This window comes from Mustelus asterias, chromosome 7, assembly GCF_964213995.1.
Source record: "Mustelus asterias chromosome 7, sMusAst1.hap1.1, whole genome shotgun sequence".
Taxonomy (NCBI): Eukaryota; Metazoa; Chordata; class Chondrichthyes; order Carcharhiniformes; family Triakidae; genus Mustelus; species Mustelus asterias.
In genome coordinates, this window is record NC_135807.1 from 20,403,659 (window position 1) to 20,423,739 (window position 20,081).

Consider the following 20,081-nt stretch of genomic DNA (forward strand, 5'->3'; position numbering starts at 1 on the left):
GGGATTGTGTAGGAGGGAGGGTTTCAGATACGTGGATAATTGGAACACGTTCTGGGGAAGGTGGGACCTGTACAAACAGGACGGGGTGCACCTGAACCAGAGGGGCACCAATATCCTCGGAGGGAAATTTGTTACGGCTCTTCAGGGGGGTTTAAACTAATTTGTCAGGGGAGTGGGAAAGGGAGTTGTAGTCCAGAAGTCAGTGAGGGTGGTGAGGTATTGGGGAAGGTATCAGGGTCAAGGGTGGGTACTGGTAGACAGGAAGGTGGGTTGAAGTGTGTCTACTTCAATGCAAGGAGCATCCGGAACAAGGTAGATGAACTTGGGGCGTGGATTGGTACTTGGGACTACGATGTTGTGGCCATTACGGAGACGTGGGTAGAACAAGGACAGGAATGGTTGTTGGACGTTCCGGGGTATAGATGTTTCACTAAGTGTAGGGAAGCTGGTAAAAGAGGTGGAGGAGTGGCATTGTTAATCAAGGATAGTTTAACGGCTGCGGAAAGGCACTTCGTGGGGGATCTGCACACTGAGGTAATATGGGCTGAAGTTAGAAATAGGAAAGGAGCGGTCACGTTGCTAGGAGTTTACTATAGGCCCCCAAATAGTAATAGAGATGTGGAGGAAGAAATTGCTAAGCAGATTATGGATATGTGTGGGGGTCACAGGGTAGTTGTCATGGGGGACTTTAACTTTCCAAATATTGATTGGAACCTTTGTAGGTCAAATAGTTTGGATGGGGCAGTTTTTGTGCAGTGTGTGCGGGAAGGTTTCCTGACACAATATGTGGATGGGCCGACTAGAGGTGAGGCCACATTGGATTTGGTACTGGGAAATGAACCGGGCCAAGTGTTAGATTTGGTTGTGGGAGAGCAATTTGGAGATAGTGACCACAATTCGGTGTCTTTTGTTATTGCAATGGAGAGGGATAGGGCCGTACGGCAGGGCAAGGTTTACAATTGGGGGAGGGGTAATTATGATGCGATTAGGCAAGAATTAGGGGGCATAAGTTGGGAACAGAAACTGTCAGAGAAAGGAACTAATGAAAAGTGGAACTTTTTCAAGGAACAAATACTGGATGTCCTTGATAGGTATGTTCCTGTCAGGCAGGGAGGAAATGGCCGAGTGAGGGAACCATGGTTCACAAAGGAGGTGGAATGTCTTGTGAAAAGGAAGAGGGAAGCTTATGTAGGGATGAGGAAACAAGGTTCAGATGGCTCGATTGAGGGTTACAAGTTAGCAAGGAATGAGCTGAAAAAGGGGCTTAGGAGAGCTAGGAGGGGACATGAGAAGTCCTTGGCGGGTCGGATCAAGGAAAACCCCAAGGCTTTTTACTCTTATGTGAGGAATAAAAGAATGACCAGGGTGAGGTTAGGGCCGGTCAAGGACAGTAGTGGGAACTTGTGTATGGAGTCAGTAGAGATAGGCGAGGTGATGAATGAATACTTTTCTTCAGTGTTCACCAAGGAGAGGGGCCATGTTTTTGAGGAAGAGAAGGTGTTACAGGCTAATAGGCTGGAGGAAATAGATGTTCGGAGGGAGGATGTCTTGGCAGTTTTGAATAAACTGAAGGTCGATAAGTCCCCTGGGCCTGATGAAATGTATCCTAGGATTCTGTGGGAGGCAAGGGATGAGATTGCAGAGCCTTGGGTGTTGATCTTTGGGTCCTCGCTGTCCACGGGGATGGTGCCAGAGGACTGGAGAATGGCGAATGTTGTTCCTCTGTTTAAGAAAGGGAATAGAAATGACCCTGGTAATTATAGACCGGTTAGTCTTACTTCGGTGGTTGGTAAATTGATGGAAAGGGTCCTTAGGGATGGGATTTACGACCATTTAGAAAGATGCGGATTAATCCGAGATAGTCAGCACGGATTCGTGAAGGGCAAGTCGTGCCTCACAAATTTGATAGAATTTTTTGAGGAGGTAACTAAGTGTGTTGATGAAGGTAGGGCAGTTGATGTCATATACATGGATTTTAGTAAGGCGTTTGATAAGGTCCCCCATGGTCGGCTTATGATGAAAGTGAGGAGGTGTGGGATAGAGGGAAAGTTGGCCGATTGGATAGGTAACTGGCTGTCTGACCGAAGACAGAGGGTGGTGGTCGATGGAAAATTTTCGGATTGGAGGCAGGTTGCTAGCGGTGTGCCGCAGGGATCAGTGCTTGGTCCTCTGCTCTTTGTGATTTTTATTAATGACTTAGAGGAGGGGGCTGAAGGGTGGATCAGTAAATTTGCTGATGACACCAAGATTGGTGGAGTAGTGGATGAGGTGGAGGGCTGTTGTAGGCTGCAAAGAGACATAGATAGGATGCAAAGCTGGGCTGAAAAATGGCAAATGGAGTTTAACCCTGATAAATGTGAGGTGATTCATTTTGGTAGGACAAATTTAAATGTGGATTACAGGGTCAAAGGTAGGGTTCTGAAGACTGTGGAGGAACAGAGAGATCTTGGGGTCCATATCCACAGATCTCTAAAGGTTGCCAGTCAAGTGGATAGAGCTGTGAAGAAGGCCTATAGTGTGTTAGCTTTTATTAACAGGGGGTTGGAGTTTAAGAGCCGTGGGGTTATGCTGCAACTGTACAGGACCTTGGTGAGACCACATTTGGAATATTGTGTGCAGTTCTGGTCACCTCACTATAAGAAGGATGTGGAAGCGCTGGAAAGAGTGCAGAGGAGATTTACCAGGATGCTGCCTGGTTTGGAGGGTAGGTCATATGAGGAAAGGTTGAGGGAGCTAGGGCTGTTCTCTCTGGAGCGGAGGAGGCTGAGGGGAGACTTAATAGAGGTGTATAAAATGATGAAGGGGATAGATAGAGTGAACGTTCAAAGACTATTTCCTCGGGTGGATGGAGCTATTACAAGGGGGCATAACTATAGGGTTTGTGGTGGGAGATATAGGAAGGATATCAGAGGTAGGTTCTTTACGCAGAGAGTGGTTGGGGTGTGGAATGGACTGCCTGCAGTGATAGTGGAGTCAGACACTTTAGAAACATTTAAGCGGTTATTGGATAGGCACATGGAGCACACCAGGATGATAGGGAGTGGGATAGCTTGATCTTGGTTTCAGATAAAGCTCGGCACAACATCGTGGGCCGAAGGGCCTGTTCTGTGCTGTACTGTTCTATGTTCTATGACAGTGGGCCTGCACACTGGATGTCTGGGTGCCAAACCATCTCACAGTTCCTCTGAAGCTTTAGCTTGGGGCCACTTGGGACCCAGTTTCCACGAGGAGGTACAGCTGAGGATTCATCTGACAGAGAAAGCCTTACATTGGGTTGACTTTTTTGCATTGCTGCTAGCCAATGGTGTGGGCTGAAAATGAGAAGCAAACTAGCATATAAAAGCCGAAAACATGCTTTCTGCACCAACGCACCAGATGCATTGACAAGTTGGACACATTTCACTAAATAAAGAGCAAAAAGTTAAGATCACCGTCAAAATAACAAAGGGACAGGCTATTATTTTTTATAAACAGGAGGTGGTTCGAACATGGAATACACTACCAGAAGCAGTGGTAGATAAATATTTGGATTATTTAAAACCGTATGCAATGTCAATAAGTCACCTTTGTAGCACCTTATTAAATATCCTTTGATAATTTATGTACGTATCCATGGAATATCTTTCATTAATTCTCCAGGAACTTTAAGTTTGTCAGACTAGCCTTTGTCCTTTTCATAAATAAATGTGTGCTGGCAATCCTGAACTAACCCCATGTCATTCTGAATGAATTCATGTTTAAAAAAAACACCAGACTCTTTAATTGTATTCAAATGTTCCTGATTGCATTCGTCAGCACATACAATCATACCTCTCCGAAGGTACACAGCTCCATTATTATCCAGACCGGATTTTCTGTAATTACACCAATCAACTTCACTATATGAGGGTGGTCAAACTGTCGCATCGTCACTAAGAAAATAAAAAAGAATGTGTTAATTTTAGTGAAGACATGTTTTGTTAACTGAATCAAAGAGGAAGGCCAAAACTATGGCTAGAACACAGAGTCAGGAGCAGGCTATTCAGCCCCTTGAATTAGTTCAGTCAATCAATTAGTTTGGGAATGATCTGTATTCCGATTCTATTTATCTGCCTTTCCAATATGTTCCTGGAAATCCTCACCTAACAAAAATCAATCAATCCCTGACTTGAAAGATTCAACTGATGGAGCATCTGCAGCCTTTTCATGGAGAAAGAATATACTGAAGGTTAACCAGTGCATACTGGTCAACAAGTCTACACCAGGATGATAGGGAGTGGGATAGCTTGATCTTGGTTTCAGATAAAGCTCGGCACAACATCGTGGGCCGAAGGGCCTGTTCTGTGCTGTACTGTTCTATGTTCTATAATAAATCTCTATCAAATACCCCTCTCTGTAATGGTAGAATACTAGCTTGGCCCAACACATTTCTTGTCATTATCGATATCAATATTCAGCTGAGCCACCAGAAAAAAATGTACCTGAAACTTGACTGTTTCCCAAAGAAAATACAGGAAAAAAAACACCATTCAAATCACCCAAAGTTGGTATTCTATGCTAATCAGTGTTCAAAACTTAGCCAAAGGCATTGCATCAAATGTCAAAACTGGAGAATAATTACTAAATGCAAATCACAATGAAACACTAAAGCCAGTGTAATTAATTTGAACCATCAGTTAACTGTTTAACCTTCAAGACAAAAAGTTGGCCAAACCAAGAAGAATGTATTTGATGGTCAAACCAGAACGATGCATTTCTTTTGTAAATAACTGTTAACAGCTGAAATACAAAGTCAAAACAAAATTCCTGTGAAGTGACACCATTCCTACCATCATATAAATGCATCTATCAAGCTAGTGCCTTGGAACGATGATGCAAAATCTGATTCAATAACCATAAAATTACAAATGTTGATGTAACCATGCTCAAAATATCGGACAATAATACCACGACTACCTAGTGTCATGGAGTGGCCAAACACAGGTTTACACGTCAAATAGAAGAAGTGCAGCATCTCCCAAAAGGGACAGTGAAACTGGGCCACTTGGGCAATACATTTCCCCTTCTAGGAGTAAGCCAAGTAGTGAAGTATGGTACTGGAGCCAATCTTTACTCAGTCTTACATTTATTTAGAGTGAAATATTACAAGCATACCTCTTCTAACTCAACTACATCAGTTTCAATAAGTATCTAGAGTGAAACCCCAATTAATGTCCTCATCTGCATACAATTTGTCCTCATCTGCAAACAATGAAACACATTTTCTATATGTACTTTAGCAAGGCCTTTGACAGGGCGCCACATGGAAGGCTGTTACATGAGATTAAATCTCACGGGATCCAGGGTGAGGTAGCCAATTGGATACAAAATTGGCTTGATGACAGAAGACAGGGGGTGATTGTAGAAGTTTGTTTTTCAAACTGGAGGCCTGTGGCCAGTGGTGTGCCTCAGGGATCAGAGCTGGGTCCACTGTTATTTATCGCTTATATTAATGATTTGGATGACAATTTAGGGGGCATGGTTAGTAAGTTTGCAGATGGGCTGATGAATGGCAGGTGGAGTTTAATTTAGATAAATGTGAGGTGATGCATTTTGGTAGATCGAACCAGGGCAGGACTTACTCAGTTAATGGTCGGGCGTTGGGGAGAGTTACAGAATAAAGGGTCCTCGAGGTGCAGGTTCATAGCTCCTTGAAAGTGGAGTCACAGGTGGACAGAGTGGTGAAGAAGGCATTCAGCATGCTTGGTTTCATTGGTCAGGACATTGAATACAGGAGTTGGGACGTCTTGTTGAAGTTGTACAAGACATTGGTAAGGCCACACTTGGAATACTGTGTACAGTTCTGGTCACCCTATTACTGAAATAATATTATTAAACTAGAAAGAGTGCAGAAAAGATTTACAAGGATGCTACCAGGACTTGATGGTTTGAGTTATGGTTTGAGTGAGAAATTAGTGGTGGGGTCACCTGTGGTTGTCCCCCTCCAAAACAAGTATATTGTTTTGGATAGTGTGGAGGATGACGACTCTCCAGGGGTAAGCCACAGTGACCAGGTCACTGGCACACAGTCAGGCTCTGTGGCCCGGAAAGGAAAGAGAGGAATTAGGAGAGCAATAGTGGTGGGGGACGAGTCGGTTAGAGGCACGGACAGGCGATTCTGTGGGTGCGAACAGGACTCCAGGATGGTAGTCTGCCTACCTGGTGCTGGGGTACTGGATGTCTCTGAGCGGGTAGGAGGCATATTAAAAGGGGAGGATAAAGAAACGGATGTCATTGTACACATTGGTGCAAATGACGTAGATAGGAAGAGCAGGGGGATCCTACGAGAGCAATTCAGGGAGTTGGGAAATAGGCTAAAAAGTAGGGCCTCCAGGGTGGCAATCTCTGGGCTGCTCCCTATGCCTAGGGCTAGTGAGGCTAGGAATAGGGAGATAGTACAATTGAACGCTTGGCTAATAGACTGGTCCAGGAGGGAGGGCTTCATATTCCTGGATCACTGGGAAGTTTTCAAGAGAGGAGGGCACCTGTATGAGAAGGACGGGTTACAACTAAATTGGAAGGGCACGAATATCCTGGCTGGGAGTTTTGCTAGTGCAGTTCGGGTGGGTTTAAACTAATATGGCAGGGGGGTGGGGATCAAAAAATTATGTCTACAAGTGTAGAGGCTGGGGACAAGCTTGGGGCCAGGACAAGGCTGGCAAGGAAGAAGAGCACTCTGGGGGAGGATGACCTCACTGGGCCTGGAGGTCTGGAGTGCATCTACTTCAATGCAAGGAGCGTAGCAGGTAAGATAGACGAACTTAGGGCCTTAATGGTTACGAGGAATTTGGATGTGATTGCGGTGACAGAGACTTGGTTGAAAGAGGGACAGGACTGGCAACTGAATATTCCGGGGTACAAGTGTTTTAGGCAAGACAGAGGAGGGGCCAAAAGAGGTGGGGGAGTAGCAGTATTAGTGAGAGAGCATATTACAGTGGTGCAGAGGGAGGACAATTCAGAGGGGTCGTGTAACGAGTCACTGTGGGTGGAGCTCAGAAACAGGAAGGGCGCAGTCACTATGTTGGGGGTATACTACAGGCCCCCCCAACAGCCCAAGGGAAGTGGAAGAACGGATATGTCAGAAGATAAAGGATAGGTGCAGGAAAAATAGGGTTGTTGTAGTGGGAGACTTCAATTTCCCTGGTATAGACTGGAAATCGCGTAGGGCTGGGAGTCTGAATGGGGAGGAATTTGTAAAATGCATACAGGAAGGTTCTTTGGAACAATATGTAGATAGCCCGACTAGAGAGGGGGCTAAACTGGGCCTAGTACTGGGGAATGAGCCCCGTCAGGGTCTTCAAAGTTTCGGTAGGGGAACATGTGGCAAATAGTGACCACAATTCTGTTTGCCTTAGGATAGTGATGGAAAAGGATGAGTGGTGTCCCAAGGGTAAGGTGTTGGATTGGGGGAAGGCTAACTTTAGTGGGATTAGGCAGAAATTGGCAGCTGTTGATTGGGAGAGGCTGTTTGAGGGTAAATCCACATCTGGCGTGTGGGAGTCTTTTAAGGAACAGTTGTTAGGGCTGCAGGATAGGCATGTGCCTGTAAAAAAGGATAGGAAGGGTAGGATTCAAGAACCGTGGATAACCAGGGAAATTGAGGGATTGGTCCAAAAGAAAAGAGAGGCGTACGTTAGGACCAGGCAGCTAGAAACGGAGGGAGCTCTGGAGGAATACAAAGAAAGTAGGAAAGAACTCAAACGAGGAATTAGAAGGGCAAAAAGGGGTCACGAAATGTCCTTGGCAGACAGGATTAAGGAGAATCCCAAGGCATTTTATTCATACGTTAGGAACAAAAGCGTTGTCAGGGAAAAAATCGGACCTCTCAGGGACAAAAGTGGGGAATTATGCTTGGAGCTCAAAGAAGTAGGGGAGATCCTAAATGAATACTTTGCGTCGGTATTCACAAATCATAGAATCATAGAAACCCTACAGTGCAGAAGGAGGCCATTCGGCCCATCGAGTCTGCACCGACCACAATCCCACCCAGGCCCTACCCGCTAATCTACCCACTAATCCCTCTAACCTACGCATCCCAGGACTCTAAGGGGCAATTTTTAACCTGGCCAATCAACCTAACCCGCACATCTTTGGACTGTGGGAGGAAACCGGAGCACCCGGAGGAAACCCACGCAGACATGAGGAGAATGTGCAAACTCCACACAGACAGTGACCCGAGCCGGGAATCGAACCCGGGACCCTGGAGCTGTGAAGCAGCAGTGCTAACCACTGTGCTACCGTGCCGCCCACAAAGGAGAGGGATGTGTTGATTGGGAGTGTCTCGGAGGGGAGTGTTGACCCGTTAGAGAAAATCTCCATTACAAGGGAGGAAGTGTTAGGTTTTTTAGGGAGTATAAAGACTGACAAATCCCCAGGGCCTGATGGAATCTATCCAAGGCTGCTCAGGAAGACGAGAGATGAAATCGCTGGGCCTCTGACGCAAATCTTTGTCTCGTCACTGGACACAGGTGAGGTCCCAGAGGATTGGAGGATAGCTAATGTGGTCTCGTTATTTAAGAAGGGTAGGAAGGATAACCCGGGAAATTATAGGCCAGTGAGCTTGACGTCCGTGGTAGGGAAGTTGTTGGAGAGGATTCTTAGAGATAGGATGTATGCGCATTTAGAAAGGAATAAACTCATTAACGATAGTCCGCATGGTTTTGTGGGAGGGAGGTCATGTCTCACTAACCTGGTGGAGTTTTTTGAAGAAGTGACTAGAATGGTTGACGAGGGAAGGGCCGTGGATGTCGTCTATATGGACTTTAGTAAAGCGTTTGACAAAGTCCCTCATGGTAGGTTGGTGCAAAAGGTTGGATCTCATGGGATAAAGGGGGAGGTGGCTCGATGGGTGGGGAACTGGCTTGGTCACAGAAGACAGAGGGTGGTAGTGGAAGGGTCTTTTTCCGGCTGGATGCCTGTGACTAGTGGTGTTCCGCAGGGCTCTGTATTGGGACCTCTGCTGTTTGTGATTTATATAAACGATCTGGAAGAAGGTGTAACTGGGGTGATCAGTAAGTTTGCGGACGACACAAAAATGGCTGGACTTGCAGATAGTGAGGAACATTGTCAGTGGCCACTGAAGGATATAGATAGGCTGGAAATTTGGGCAAAGAAATGGCAGATGGAGTTCAATCCAGATAAATGCGAAGTGATGCATTTTGGTAGAACTAACGTAGGGGGGAGCTATACGATAAATGGCTGAACCATAAAGGGTGTAGATACGCAGAGGGACCTGGGTGTGCAAGTCCACAGATCCTTGAAGGTGACGTCACAGGTGGAGAAGGTAGTGAATAAGGCATATGGCATGCTTGCCTTTATAGGACGGGGCATAGAGTATAAAAGTTGGGGTCTGATGTTGCAATTGTATAGAACATTGGTTCGGCCGCATTTGGAATACTGCGCCCAGTTCTGGTCGCCACACTACCAGAAGGACGTGGAGGCTTTAGAGAGAGTGCAGAGGAGGTTTACCAGGATGTTGCCTGGTATGGAAGGGCTTAGTTATGAGGAGAGATTGGGTAAACTGGGGTTGTTCTCACTGGAAAGACGGAGGATGAGAGGTGACCTAATAGAGGTGTATAAAATTATGAAAGGCATAGATAGGGTGAACGGTGGGAAGCTTTTTCCCAGGTCGGAGGTGACATTCACGAGGGGTCATAGGTTCAAGGTGAAGGGGGGGGAGGTTTAACACAGATATCAGAAGGACATATTTTACACAGAGGGTGGTGGGGGCCTGGAATGCGCTGCCAGGCAAGGTGGTGGAGGCGGACACACTGGGAACGTTTAAGACTTATCTAGATAGCCACATGAACGGAGTGGGAATGGAGGGATACAAAAGAATGGTCTAGTTTGGACCAGGGAGCGGCATGGGCTTGGAGGGCCGAAGGGCCTGTTCCTGTGCTGTATTGTTCTTTGTTCTTATAAGGAGAGGCTGGTTAGATTGGGATCTTTTTTCCCTTGAACGTAGGAGGCTTAGGGATGATCTGATAGAGGTCTATAAAATAATGAGGTGCATAGATAAGGTAGATAGTCAACGTATTTTCTCAAAGTAGGGATATCTAAAACTGGAGGGCATAGGCTTAAGGTGAGAGGGGAGAGATACAAAAGGGTCCAGAGGGGCAATTTTTTCACACAAGGGTGGTGAGTGTCTGGAACGAGCTGCCAGAGGTAATAGTAGAGGCGGGTACAATTTTGACTTGTAAAAAGTGTTTAGACAGTTATATGGGTCAGATGGTTATGGAGGGATATGGGCCAAACGCAGGCAATTGGGCCTAGCTTAATGGTAAAAACTGGGTGGCATAGACAAGTTGGGCCAAAGGGCCCGTTTCCATGCTGTAAACCTCTATGACAATTGAAATGCAATTAACAAAGGGGTGGCAACAAGGGAAGTCTGGGGAGGTTATTTGCAATAGGATATGAAATATTATATTCTTTAAACAGTACTAATGATAGCCGTATGTGACGACAATGTATGTAAATCTAAAACTCTGCTTTGTACAAAAAGAATGTGCAATTATACAGCATTCTATCACATCTCAAGGAGATCCCCTTGCAGATCACAGTTTTTGAAATGGAGTTACTTAGGCAGGCAAAAATGGCAGCCAATCAGTACACTGCAAAGCACAGCAACAGTATGCCACAAGAAATTACCAACCGATCAGTTTTTGAAAGAATGTTCCAGAACACACTTTTAAGTAGCTTTATGGGCCCTATTGATCCATCATGGTTTAATGCTTCACCAAGAAGATCTAACAGCAACAACAAAGTTCTCATGGAGAGAAAAAACTAAAATGAGATTAAGAAAAGACACAAGCGATAAGAAGCGTAGGAAAAAAATCAGAGAAAAAACAGATCAGAAGGAGGGCAGTGTAAAATTGCAAAGAGAAATATAGGATATGGAATCAAGGGGCCGGTCTTCTGTTGTATATACAATAATGGATGAAGTATTGTCAAGTATTGAACTCCAAGCAAAAATGACCAAGAAAGGGTATGATGTTATAACATTAACAGAGGAAGTGAGTTAGAAAGTAGTAGGATCAAATCCCATCCCAGGAATTTGAACACGCATTCTCGGTGACATCTCAGGCCATTACTGTTGGAGGTGCAGAGCAGGATTTTCCAGCTTTTCCTGTCAGTGGGATTTTACAGTCCCGCTGAAGTCAACTTCCCCCAAGGCAAGGGTGGGGGAGCTATGAAAAAGCTCTTAACCATGACCATAGTCAACATTAAGAGCATTCAAATGGTTATTGGATAAACATATGGATGATATTGGAATAGTGTAGATTAGAGGGGCTTTAGATGGGTTTCACTGGTCGGCGCAACATCGAGGGCCAAAGGGCCTGTACTGTGCTGTAATGTGCTATGATGGCATCAGAAGATTCCACCAGCAGCCAATGGTTCTCCACATCATAAAATCCTGCTGCTGTCTTTTGGATGAGACATTATCTGCGATACACGCTACTTTGCAGTAATGAGTATATTTCAAGAGTATTTACTTGGTTGCAAAGCACCTTTGGGTGCCCAAGGCTGAGAATTGCACTGCCCACACAAAAGTCTTTCTTTCTTTATTCCTGAGCAGGACAATGAAGCTGTTGGATTGTTGTAAAAACCCAACTGGTTCATTCATGGCTTGACTCTTAACTGCTGAAGTGGCCTCACAAGCCATCCAGTTCTGTCAAATTACTGCACAGCGGTTCAGGAAGACAACCCACCAGCACTTTCTCAGGACAACTAAAAATAAGTAAAGTTGCCATAGTCCCAGATGACCATAGGCTAGTGGTGATTTTAACCTGAGGGTCACCACAGCTCAGGGGAGGGCAAGGTTCAGAAGGCAGGCCTTCACGAATAATCTCAGCCAGTACGGACATTGAATCCATGGTGTTGCCGTCACCCTGCATCACAAACCAGCCGTCCAGCCAACTGAGCTAACTAACCCCATACAAGAGAACTAGGGATAGGTAATAAATGCAGGCCTTGCCACTGACACCCACGTAAAATGAAGATTGATCTCAACCCTCCCCATTCCACGCTGATCAAAACTTCACTTATATAGAAATGAGTTCTGCAAAAGCTTCACATGGAAAAAATTACCTTCTTAGATATAATTCATCGTGGATTTCTGAGGCTCAGAATAATATCTGGCATCAGTACATGAAGGGCTGTGTTCTCCATTATAATTTTAGGCTCGCCACAAGATATTTCCGTCTGTATATTTTATGGACTTCAACTTAGTTGAAGGCAGTTTTTGTTTAGAAACTAGAAGCATGGGGCTGCTCCCAGTCAAATAAACACATCACTAAAGAGAAGGAAAAAGCAAGCCTTATAAGATTGCCTAATTCTTTTCTCTTACCACATCTTTGCTATAAAGACATCAAAAGCAGCCTCATAGTTAAAAAGGAGCCACAACATTTTCAACAGTCTTGCTAAAGGGCAGACTTGCTGCACAGCAGTTTGCCTGCCCAGCTTTTGAATAATGCTTTCACTATGCTCAGTGCTGGCTTAAAATCCCAACTTTGACAGTTTCTCCACCAGTGCTAGTTTCAACATCGCGTTAGTGAAAATAAGAGAGAGTTAGGCAGCTGAGTCAAGTGTTATTTCAAACCTTTCACTGTAACAAACCATCCCTCTCTTCATAAAAGAAGTAATCGCAGTTTTCAACACAGCCGTTCAAATTTTGACGAGAACTCTTCTGTCAAGTAGCTCAATGAGGTAACATGCCATAAGAAATGTCATGAACAAATTCAGGCAGGAAGTCCCAGATAGATAAATAAATTTAAAAAACATTAATCGCCTATAGCTTTCCCAATAGTGAGTTGGAGGAAATAATAATTGCCAATGACAGGAATTTTCCATCTGGTCATATTTAGTTGATTCAAACATAGTTTGAGATATCCAATAACGATTACTTTTCCAAGGCTGAGCTTATGCATGTACGTGGGGACAATATGGAATAGGTTGAAGGCTATATACTTCTCAGCAAGGTGCTGTAACATAAGTAGTTGAGAAACAATAGGTGGGACTTAAGATCAGACCAAATTGGACTGAAGGAGGATTGCCAGCAGGTCAAAGGTACTGCCGGTTGAAATGTGAGAGAGCGTCATAGCCTCTGGTAGAACAGGAGTCAGGGAGAAATTGGATGTTGGAGTAATCAGGCTTTGAACATTTTCCACCTACCTGCCCAGATTATTTGCAATCTACATGCTGGCTTGTTCACCAAGCCAGTATTTCATGTAGGTCAAACTGTTTCCTAATCGACCTTATCTCAAAAAAAGTGCATACAAGATGTTGTTCTTGCAATTTATGCTCATTAGAACTGCAAAGTTTGTATTTTTTGTTTCAGATACAAACTTGTGTTACTGGTCCCTGCATCACTTCCGTGCGTGCTTACTACACCCAATCAACAACCAGTTTGAACAATTCCCACACTACTTAACCACTCATACATAGAATGTTCTGGTGCATTATACAAAAAAGGCAAATTAATTTTTTTTACCTTAAAGGCACCATGACTAGTTTGCAGTACTGCAATATTACGGGATTTGAAAGGCTTCCTAATAGCAAGTTCTGGACACACTGTGAATGACCTGTCAACAGCTAAAACAATTCCCAGGGTAATATGCATCCTTGGGAGCCAGAGCCTGTCACTTAATCTTTGATCAAGATTGATGCATCTCAAAAAATCCGACCAAAGCATAGACCATTGCTCTGAAAAAGGTGTGTTGTACGTGGTCTGCAGAAATAACGCAAGCAATTGAGGACTGATCTACTTTAAATTATAAAAAAAAGTATTTTTGAAATGCATATTCTTCTAACAAGGCAGCATTTTTGCCCACTCCAATTTGCTCTGAAAGCATCAAGCGACGGTCACACAAATTAACTTAGAATCACATTATAGGGCAGGCGTGACAGATTCCCATCCTTGAAGCAGTTCATAAATAAATAGCATTCTCAGCGCAACCTGGGGGCTTTCTCTGTTATTGTCCTGGTTATCATAGAATCATGATGTGGAGATGCCGGCGTTGGACTGGGGTAAACACAGTAAGGAGTCTAACAACACCAGGTTAAAGTCCAACAGGTTTATTTGGTAGCAAACGCCACTAGCTTTCGGAGCGCTGCTCCTTCATCAGGTGAGTAGAAGATCTGCTCATAAACAGCAAACAGGGCATATATCATAGAATCATACAGTGTGGAAGGAGGCCATTCAGCCTATTGAGCCTGCACCAACAACAATCCCATCCAGGCCCTATCCCCATAACCTCACGTATTTAACCTGCTAATCCCCCTAACACTAAGGGGCAATTTACCATGGCCAAATCACCTAACCTGCACATCTTTGAAACGTGGGAGGAAACTGGAGCACTCGGAGGAAACCCACAGAGACACAGGGACAATCCCGGGGCCAGAATTGAACCTCGGGCCCTGGCACCGTGAGATAGCAGTGCTAACCACCGTGCCACCCTTGTGGGTTATACACCCACAAAGCATCAGATTTATTGAATTCAGTTTCACTTTATTGAACTCCTGTCCTCTGACCAGTACCGTAACAATATTGATCCTTTGCTGTGAATATTATTGTGGGTATGTGTACCTAGTGGCTGAAAATCTGTTGCATTAGAAGATAATGGAATGAACTCCATCGAGAAACGAATCTACTCTGCAGAGTGAAAGTTGAAATGGTGTGACCCTATACCAGAAAGGTTGAACAGAATAGTAAATATAGGTAGATTACTGCATTGTTAACAAAGCGAAGAATGTAATGGAAAGATCTTGTGACTATAGTCAGCATCATTTATGAAAAAGTACGATCATGTTTTTTAAACTGACTTCCCCATCCCAATTTCTGCTTAGTAATTCCTTGCCAAGATAAAGTTACAACTTTAGTAACACTGCATTATCTCATCCAAATGCTCATTACCCATGAGAGAGTGTCAGTAGGCTATTCAACCAAATGAGGAATCATAGCCCAAACAGATCCCATCCTCAACCAACATACAAACAAATAAACAAACAGGGGTTGGACAGCAATCAGGGACATAAATCTTCCCCTCCCTATCTCTGAAGCACTAAGGCCAGTTACAACACGTCAACTTGGCTGATGAGCCAACCTGGTCAGAGGATGCTGATTGAAGTTTGGAGACCAAGAAGCTGAGATTTTCATTGGATAAACTCACAAACCCCTTGGGACAGCAAGAATGACTCCCAACAATCTCCAGCCTTAAATGGGTCCATCACATCCATCACAAATTTAAAATGATAGGACATGGCAACATCAAAGCAGTAGAGCCCATCTAAATTGGCATATTATCCAGCGGGATATCTAGAATAATGAGCAAGTACAGGGTTGCTTGCTCACCTCTATTTTGCAAATATATTTTGGGTGGTACAGTGGCACAGTGGTTAGCACTGCTGCCTCACAGCGCCACGAACCCAGGTTCAATTCTGGCCTCGGGTCACTGTCTGTGTTGAGTTTGCACTTTCTCCCAGTGTCTGCGTGGGTTTCAAAGAACAAAGAATGAACAAAGAACAATACAGCACAGGAACAGGCCCTTCGGCCCTCCAAGCCCGTGCCGCTCCCTGGTCCAAACTAGACCATTCTTTTGTATCCCTCCATTCCCACTCCGTTCATGTGGCTATCTAGATAAGTCTTAAACGTTCCCAGTGTGTCCGCCTCCACCACCTTGCCTGGCAGCGCATTCCAGGCCCCCACCACCCTCTGTGTAAAATATGTCCTTCTGATATCTGTGTTAAACCTCCCCCTCTTCACCTTGAACCCATGACCCCTCGTGAATGTCACCTCCGACCTGGGAAAAAGCTTCCCACCGTTCACCCTATCTATGCCTTTCATAATTTTATACACCTCTATTAAGTCTCCCCTCATCCTCCGTCTTTCCAGGGAGAACAACCCCAGTTTACCCAATCTCTCCTCATAACTAAGCCCCTCCATACCAGGCAACATCCTGGTAAACCTCCTCTGTACTCTCTCCAAAGCCTCCACGTCCTTCTGGTAGTGTGGCGACCAGAACTGGACGCAGTATTCCAAATGCTGGGTGCTCCAATTTCCTCCCAAACACCAAAGATGTGTGGGTTAGGTTGATTGGCCATGCTAAAATGTCAGGGCGATTAGCAGGGTAAATGTGTGGGGTTACGGGAATAGAGTCTGGGTGGGATGTGGTCGGTACAGACTCAATGGGCCGAATGGCCTTCTTCTGTGCTGTAGGGATTCTATAATTCTATGATAATAAAACAGCCATTAGTTGAGAATAAGGTTTTAGAAATCTTCTGGCACTTCCCCCTCAAAAAATAAGTTGAGAAAATTTGAAACATTAAGATCTCACCTTTAGTGTCTTATGACAATTGTGGTGTAGGTTTGACAAAAGTAGCATAATTCTAACTGCAGGTGTACAACTTGCAACCTTTTAAAGGGTTATGGGGAAGTAACAGGACAGTAAAGCTAATTTATCATCAGCGGTCAGTAAAAGCCTTGGCAATTTTTGGCAATTGAATCAAAGGCTAAGATCAAAGCCTTGCTGCACCCAATGATGAATGGCCATGAAAAATTAGATGGCAAGCAGGAGGCGGTGGCGCCATGAACATCTCCGCCCTCAATAACAGGGCAGCAAAGCACATCAATCTAAACATCAAGGCTGAAGAGCTTGCAACCACATTCAACTATAAGTGCCGAGTGACGATCTAAAGGTCCCACCATCACAGATGCCAGTCTTTGCCAAATCATTAACATAGATTGTAAATAGTTGAGGCCTCAGCACCAATTCCTGTGGATATTTACAGTTTGCCAACCTGAAAATTACCCATCTATCCTGACTCTTTTTCTTGTGAGCCAATCCTGTAACTAATGTATTGCACCAACACCATGAACTCTTATCTTGTGTAGTAACCTTTTCAAAAATTGATGTGGGCATCACTGGCAAGTCTAGCATTTGTTATCCACCACGAATTGAATACCTTCTGGAAATCCAAATATACGTCATGTACTTATTCCCCTTTATCTTGTTACACCCTCAACGAATTCTAATAAATTTGTCAACACAATTCCCCTTTCACAAAACCAAGTTCCTTTGCTTCCTTACAAATTGATTCTAGCATTATTCCATTGAGTTAGACTAAATGACCAATGTCCTGCTTTCTGTCTCCCTTCTTTGTTGAATAGAAATGTTACATTTGCAGTTTTCCAGGCAGCTGGGACCTATCCAGAATCTAGGGAATTTTGGAAGATTAAAACCAATTCACTGGCTTTCTCCGCAATCATTTTTAATATTGAGGAAGCAGGGGGGCAGCAGGAGGACTTGGACAGGTTAGGAGACCAGGCAAAGAAGTGGCAGATGGAAGACAATGTGGAAAAGTGTGAGGTTATGCACTTCGGAAGGAGGAATGGAGGCATAGACTGTGTTCTAAATGGGGAAATGCTTAGAAAATCAGAAGCACAAAGGGATTTGTAAGTCATTGTTCAAGATTCTCTTAAGATTAAAGCGCAGGTTCAGTCAGCAGTTAGGAAGGCAAATGCAGTGTCAGCATTCATGTCGAGTGGGCTAGCATACAAGAGCAGGGATGTATGTCTGAGGCTGTATAAGGCTCTGGTCCGACCCCATTTGGAATATTGTGAGCCGTTTTGGGGCCCCATATCTAAGGAAGGATGTGCTGGCCTTGGAAAGGGTCCAGAGAAGGTTCACAAGATTGATGCCTGGAATGAACAGCTTGTACGAGGAACTGTTGAGCACTCTGGGTCTGTACTCGTTGGAGTTCAGAAGGATGAGGGGGGATCTTATTGAAACTTACAGGATACTGCTAGGCCTGGATAGAGTGGACGTGGAGAGGATGTTTCCACTAATAGGAAAAACTAGAATCAAAGAGCACAACCTCAGGCTAAAGGGACGATCCTTTAAAAGAGAGATGAGGAGGAATTTCTTCAGCCAGTGAGTGGTGAATCTGTGGATCTCTGCCGCAGAAGGCTGTGAAGGTCATTGAGTGTCTTTTAAACAGAGATGGATAGGTTCTTGATTAATAAGGGGGGTCAGGGGTTATGGGGAAAAGACAGGAGAATGGGGATGAGAAAAATATCAACCATGATTGAATGGCAGAGCAGACTTGATGGCCGAGTGGCCTAATTCTGCTCCAATTTCTTATGGTCTTATTTCTTTTGAAGACCCAAGATGTTGGCTGTCAGGGGACTTGTTAGCTGTTAGACCTGTTAGTTTTCTCAGCGCTCATTCTCTAATGATAGTGACTGTTTTAAATTCCTCCCTCCCTTTTGCCCCATTATTTTCTCTTATTATTGAGATATATCTCAGGTCTTGTACTGTGAAAATAGATACAAAATATTTGTTCCAAGCCTCTGCCATTTCCTTGTTTCCCATTATTAACCAGTCTCATCTTCTAAGGGGCCAGCGTTTACTTTAACCACTTCTTTCTTTTTTTTATACTTGTAGAAGCTTACTGTCTATTTCCATATTTCTTGCCAGTTCACGTTCATATCCTAATTGTCCCTCTTTTTTGTCTTTGAGTCATCCTTTGCAGGTTCCTAAACGTTTCCAAATCACTACCGCTAATTTTCACAGCACTGTTTTTCTTTCAATATGATACTCTCTTTATCTACCTCAGTTAGCCTCAGATGGTGAATTCTGTCCCCCGCATCTAAAAGCATCTGGGTCCTCATACACCACAGGGTCTACAGCAGTTCAAAATGTAACTCACTATTACCTTCTCAAGGGCAACATCCAACAGACAAATAAAATGTTGCTTTTATGTATTTAAACTTGTGATCATTATAAGCTTATAACTGTACCTTCACGTCAGTCTTTACACTGGATTTTCAATGTACATATTACAGTGACCCACATTAGTCTGTTACATCACGAACCAAATTAGCCAAAATGTGTTGCTGAAATACAATTAAATATTTAGGACAGAAATCACTCAAGGAATCAATGAAATTCCAGAATACGAGGTGATTATCTTCCCCACAGCACCTTTGCTGTGCTACCTCTTCATATCTAACCATCTGTTCTCATCCCACTTACACAGCAGTTGTTTGAACTGCTACATTTATTACAGAATAAAAACACATTGCATAAACTTACAGGCTTCCTGTAGGAACTTCTCTCGTACACTATCTGAAGTGGAGTTTTTGCATGTCTTGATAGCAACTGCCATTGCAGGGTTTTCCTGAATAAATAAGCAAGGAAAAAAAAATATATAATTATCAATGTTCACTTAAGTAGTTTGAACTAAACATAGAAATATTATACCATTTAAATTAATAATCATGATCCAGAAAAACAGACAATTTATGGATAAACCACTTATAAATGACAAGAAATTTAATTAAACATTTCAATAGGCAGAAATACTCTTCAGTTAAGACCCAATTTGCTACAAATTCGATAAAGGACCAGCCCTGTGTTTTTCTAAATTACTACAGTATATTCACAAACATTTTTAAGCAATGTATATGGAAATTCATTGAGCAGGCCAGAGTTTTGTCAGAGCACAAACTCTGTTGATGCCATTCTAAGAAGTGAGGGTTATAGCCTTTTCGATTGATTGATGTCCCTGAAGTCCCTTTGACAGGGCAGATATAGGACAGTGTGTGTTGAATGTATAAAAATTTAGCTGAGAATAGATTATATAGTATAGAAAATTCCAGATGTACTCAGTGGGTCTGGCAGGGTCTTTAGAGAGAGAAACAGAGTTAACATTTCAGGTTGTGACCTTTCATCAGAAGTTCTGTTTCCAGATCATATAATGTTTGTGCTGCATTATGTACAGTCTGTGCACCACTCATATGCCCCAAAGATGCTTTATCCCTGTTGGCTGCGAGGGGAAGTGTTATAAAACATCAGTACCAACTAACTAAACAAAACAGGACAAATAAGGTGCCCGAGTACTTTAGATGGGTCAGTTTTTGTCCAATGTGTGCAGGAGGGTTTCCTGACACAGTATGTAGATAGGCCAACAAAAGGCGAGGCCACATTGGATTTGGTACTGGGTAATGAACCAGACCAGGTGTTGGATCTGGAGGTAGGGGAGCACTTTGGTGATAGTGACCACAA

General features: G+C 43.8%; 1 protein-coding gene across 29 annotated transcripts in view; it reads right to left on the bottom strand.

The window, feature by feature from the left end:
* LOC144495599 (focal adhesion kinase 1) overlaps window positions 1–20,081 on the bottom strand; it is a 528,227-nt gene that overhangs the window by 112,973 nt on the left and 395,173 nt on the right. For all 29 annotated transcript variants that reach the window (XM_078215780.1, XM_078215781.1, XM_078215769.1 and 26 more), the window contains 2 exons: window positions 19,110–19,194; window positions 3,811–3,911 (listed from right to left, as the gene is read on the bottom strand). In XM_078215780.1, coding sequence (XP_078071906.1) covers window positions 3,811–3,911; window positions 19,110–19,194 — 186 coding nt within the window. The remainder of the gene's footprint in view (window positions 1–3,810; window positions 3,912–19,109; window positions 19,195–20,081) is intronic.